Below are 4,123 nucleotides of genomic sequence, written 5' to 3'. Positions count from 1 at the left end.
AGGCCAAAATGGAGAAGATCTCCACTGCCACCATGGACTTCCCTTTGGTGCTCAGGTATGTGGGGAGGAAGGAGATCCAAACACTGCAAAAGACCAGCATGCTAAAAGTAATGAACTTGGCTTCATTAAAACTATCGGGCAATTTCCTAGCTAGAAATGCCACTGTGAAACTGACAAGAGCCAAAAGTCCTAGGTAAGAGAGGACACCGTAAAACATTACAGCTGAGCCTTGCTTACATTCCAAGATGGTCTCTCCAAACAAGGAGTGGAAGTCCAAATTAAGAAATGGGGGAGAGGTTCCCAGCCAGGTGGCACAAAGGACTGCTTGAATCAGGGGACAGGCTATGACAATGGAGTTGGTCAGTGGTTTTCCTAAGAGTTTCCTTGTCTTGTTCCCTGGCTTGGTGGCCATGAAGGCCAGAACCACCATGACAGTCTTTGCCAACACAGAGGAAACTGCAAGAGAAAAGAGAATGGCAAAGGCAGATTGTTGGAAGAGACAGGTGAGCTTCCCTGGTTGACCAATGAAGAGGAAGGAGCAGAGGAAGCAGAGCAGAAGGGAGACTAGGAGGATGTAGGTGAGATCTCGGTTGTTGGCCTTGACAATTGGTGTGTCATGATGTTTATAGAAAATCACAAGGACTACAGAGGTGATCACAGAGAAGAAAAGAGCAAGAAAAACTAAAATGTATCCCAGCGTGTCTTGATAGGCAAGATAGTGGAACTTCTTGGCAATGCATTGGTCCTTGTCCTTGTTGGGAAATTGGTCTTCTGGGCAGGGTTCACAGTGAGCTGCATCTGAAATCAAAATACTTTGTCTAAGGATTTCTTGAGCAACTACCCATGTACATTATCCCTCCAACAAAAGTGATATGCATGTTGCCTTTCTGTTGGTGACCAACTCATAAAGAGAGTGATGAAAGAATCTCCTGTGCTATTTATGGGGCATCAAAAATAGCAAATAATCCTACATTTATTGTGATACTGATTAGCCAGTGATGAGGATATGTTCAGTTCCAGGTATCCATTTACTTTGGCAATTCTATGGGTAATGTGGCTTTCAGATTAAGATTACTGCTTGTTTTCTCCCTCACTTTATATTGGATCCCATGTAAGACCAACAAACCTTTTATCCAGGAATGCTGGTATTTTGTTTGTGTGTATATTATCCCTGCCTTAACCTCTCTGCTTTGTACTTCAAATCTGTTCATTCAGAGTTTTTTGATTCCCTCCTCCTCTATCGAAGAAATATAGACAGATGGATCTCCTTTTTCTCTGGCAGGTCTATTTCCTCAGAGGTTGATAGAGCTGATGGAAGAAGCATGCACTAAATGATAAAAATTAAACCTTTGGACCGCACACCCCACTTCTTAGTAAAAGATTGAAAGTTGGTTTTCCCAATTGGATGTTAGAGTAGGAGTGGAAATGCATATTGGGGATTCACAAATTCTGCCCTAAATCTATCCTGCAAGCAATTGCTGAGGATTAGGAAAGTTGTCCTCTGTGGTAGGGCAGTATGAGTGGATGTTAATCTCATCAGAAATGACAATAATAACAAAAATAGATTGATTTAATGAATGTCTTCCCTTGATTTTGGAGGATTAAGAGTTAAAGTCTGGTCTACCTGTCTGATTAGAAATGGTTCCTTCTGGACAACCATCACACTGGTAGCAGCAAACCTGCTCGCCCTCTGGAACTCTTCTCCTCTCTCCTGCATGGCACCTCTTCATGCCACACCTGGCAAAGGGGATAGTCTGAAAGAGAAATACCAATGCATTGTTTAATTGGTTCCTACATTTCTATTTCTATTCCACCTCCCCATTTCTATACTCAGAATCTCTTCTAACCAAATTGTTCACCATTGTCTATGAAAAGCCAGGAACAGCTGCTGGGGGATTCAGGCCAGTGGCACTCCCAACCTCCCAGAAGATGCTGGAGTTTGGAACTTGGGTTTCATCCTGCAAAGGAAGGCTTGTGACTGAATCACAGTATTTCTGAAACAAAGAACCCTGAGAATTCAACTAAGCAGAAATAGTCCATGAAAATCACTGTTTCTTAATTTAATTGCGTCCTGCGTCTCAAGCAGACGTTGTTCCCTTTGTGGACTGAAACAAATCAGACCTCAAATGTGTTACATGAAAAACATATTTTTCACCAAATGACTGCAATGATTTTTGACTCAATTGATTATTTTTCAAGTTAGAAATATGTTCTGCATTTCAGGAGAGAATGAATCTTTCCCTGAATGTACAACATTTCCATTCAACTCACCTTTGTGGCCCATATAATTCCATCAGATTTAATGGTAAAATCCTGGCCTGGGGGAGCCTCAGGATTTATTTGCCCAACCTTTATGGGAACAAAAGATCGATTGGGGAGGAGAACCCAGTTGAGAAGATCATAACGAGGAGATCCCAGTCCATCTTGTGAGAAGGAGACTTCCTCTCCAGCACTGTTGTTGAACTGCACATTCCTCAAATAGGGAAGAATCTGAAATAAAAGAGACCTTTAGAAATGAGAGTATTTGGGGCCTAGAGCTACAATGAAACATTGTGGCTTCTCTCATCACATAATAGCCATCTTGAGAAGCTCCATCTCTTGGTGGTGATCTGAGGAATCAAGTGTATTTAACTCTGAAACTAAAAGTTTCCCCTTTATCCCTGGGCATGGTTTCCAACTCAAATTTCACCCAAAGAGAAGAATTTTTGTTCCACATTCGAAAGTTAAGTTTAGGATTTTCCTTTTGTGATACTTGGCTACATGCATTTTCCAATAGTTCCTTTGTCCAAGGTCTGGTTAACTGATAAATGAATCTTTGAAATGAATAAATCATTTCTATCAGAACCCTGGAAAATTCCACTGACTTTCTCTAGCTCATTGTCAAAGGCTGCAGAATGCAGGAACCAGGTTTGATCAACTGGACCATGTGCAAGGAAGCATCTGACCAGGTTGGTCACTTTACTATTCAAAGAGGTCCAATATTTTAGCCTTTGATGCAGGAAATTCTGATGAATTTCAGATCAGGAACCTGTTAGGACCATTTTGAATCTTGCTCTGGGCTGTGGTTGTCATAGAAACAGAATCACCGTATTGGAAGGGACATTGGAGGTCTTCTAGTCCAACCCCCTGCTCAAGAAACAGACCCTCTACAGTTTTAGATAACTGGCTATCCTGTCTCTTCTTAAATGACTCCAGCAATGAGGCAGCCACAACCTCTATAGGTAAACAGTTCCTTAAGAAATTTCTCCTAAGTTCTAGGTTGCTTCTCTCCTTGGTTAGTTTCCATCCATTGTTAATGAGAAGCTCTTTTCACATAGCAAGCTGAGTATCACAAGTGAAAAGATGACCCGGTCTCTGATGAATCAGAATGGGAGGACGCAGACATTTAATCAGGAACTGAAGAAATTCATATGGGGAGCTTCCAATCTAAGTGTCTATGGACTGATTCAAAGCCACAGAACTTACTTGCCATGACTGGACATCTGTGATCCTCTTTCCAAGCCTCATCATAGCTGGCTGGGCTCCGAATCCATACATTGCATGTAAAGCATGTGCCAGAGCATAAACAGCATTGTAGATATTGTAACTTTCTCCTGTCATTCTTTTTTCAAAAATGTAATTGGGCAGATTCTGCACATTCTCCTTTCCTGTACAGTGTTTATTCCCCTTTGGAGGGATCTTTCCTGACTTATGGATCTTGCAGCCAAAGACCAATTCCCACCATAGAGGGAGAAAGAAATCTCCTTGAGGGTTCAAGGGATCTAAAGACAGGAGGAAGTGGCTGAATTCTGAGATATCCCCAGAATGGTCCCTAAAATGCAAGACCCCATGCAAAGGCTTTATATATTGCAATATTTCTTCAGATTTTCCCATGCCAAGTTTCCAATGGGAAGTGAAGATACAAACGTTCCTAAATGATACTTTTGTGAATTTTTCAAACAAATGTACTGCCCCTGCTACATTGTTAATCACAGTTGAGTCTCCAAACATAATAAACACTTCTGCTTTCGACCAGGTGAGGAAATTGAGAATAAACTTGTTCTGAGTGATTTCAACATTATCCAATTCCAGCATTTGTGTGAAAGTCAGGCAGATCTCTTTCTCCTTGAGCATTGGTGCCAGA

The 4,123-nt window shown here is 41.5% G+C and overlaps 1 protein-coding gene across 1 annotated transcript; it reads right to left on the bottom strand.

Annotated features, from left to right (window-relative positions):
* Nucleotides 1-1,564: 1,564 nt before the first annotated feature.
* Nucleotides 1,565-3,654, bottom strand: LOC148133580 (extracellular calcium-sensing receptor-like). The gene is made up of 3 exons (XM_087954468.1): nt 3,466-3,654; nt 2,272-2,490; nt 1,565-1,754 (listed from the first exon to the last, which is right to left on the bottom strand). Exons 1-3 carry the CDS (start codon nt 3,598-3,600, stop codon nt 1,602-1,604), a joined length of 507 nt encoding a protein of 168 aa, XP_087810594.1. The 5' UTR covers nt 3,601-3,654; the 3' UTR covers nt 1,565-1,601.
* Nucleotides 3,655-4,123: the final 469 nt, after the last annotated feature.

The sequence above is a fragment of the Notechis scutatus genome, chromosome 1, assembly GCF_049901735.1.
Source record: "Notechis scutatus isolate UNSWTSFEM ecotype Mainland chromosome 1, rNotScu1.2, whole genome shotgun sequence".
NCBI lineage: Eukaryota > Metazoa > Chordata > Lepidosauria > Squamata > Elapidae > Notechis > Notechis scutatus.
This window is presented reverse-complemented; position numbering and strand designations above follow the sequence as displayed.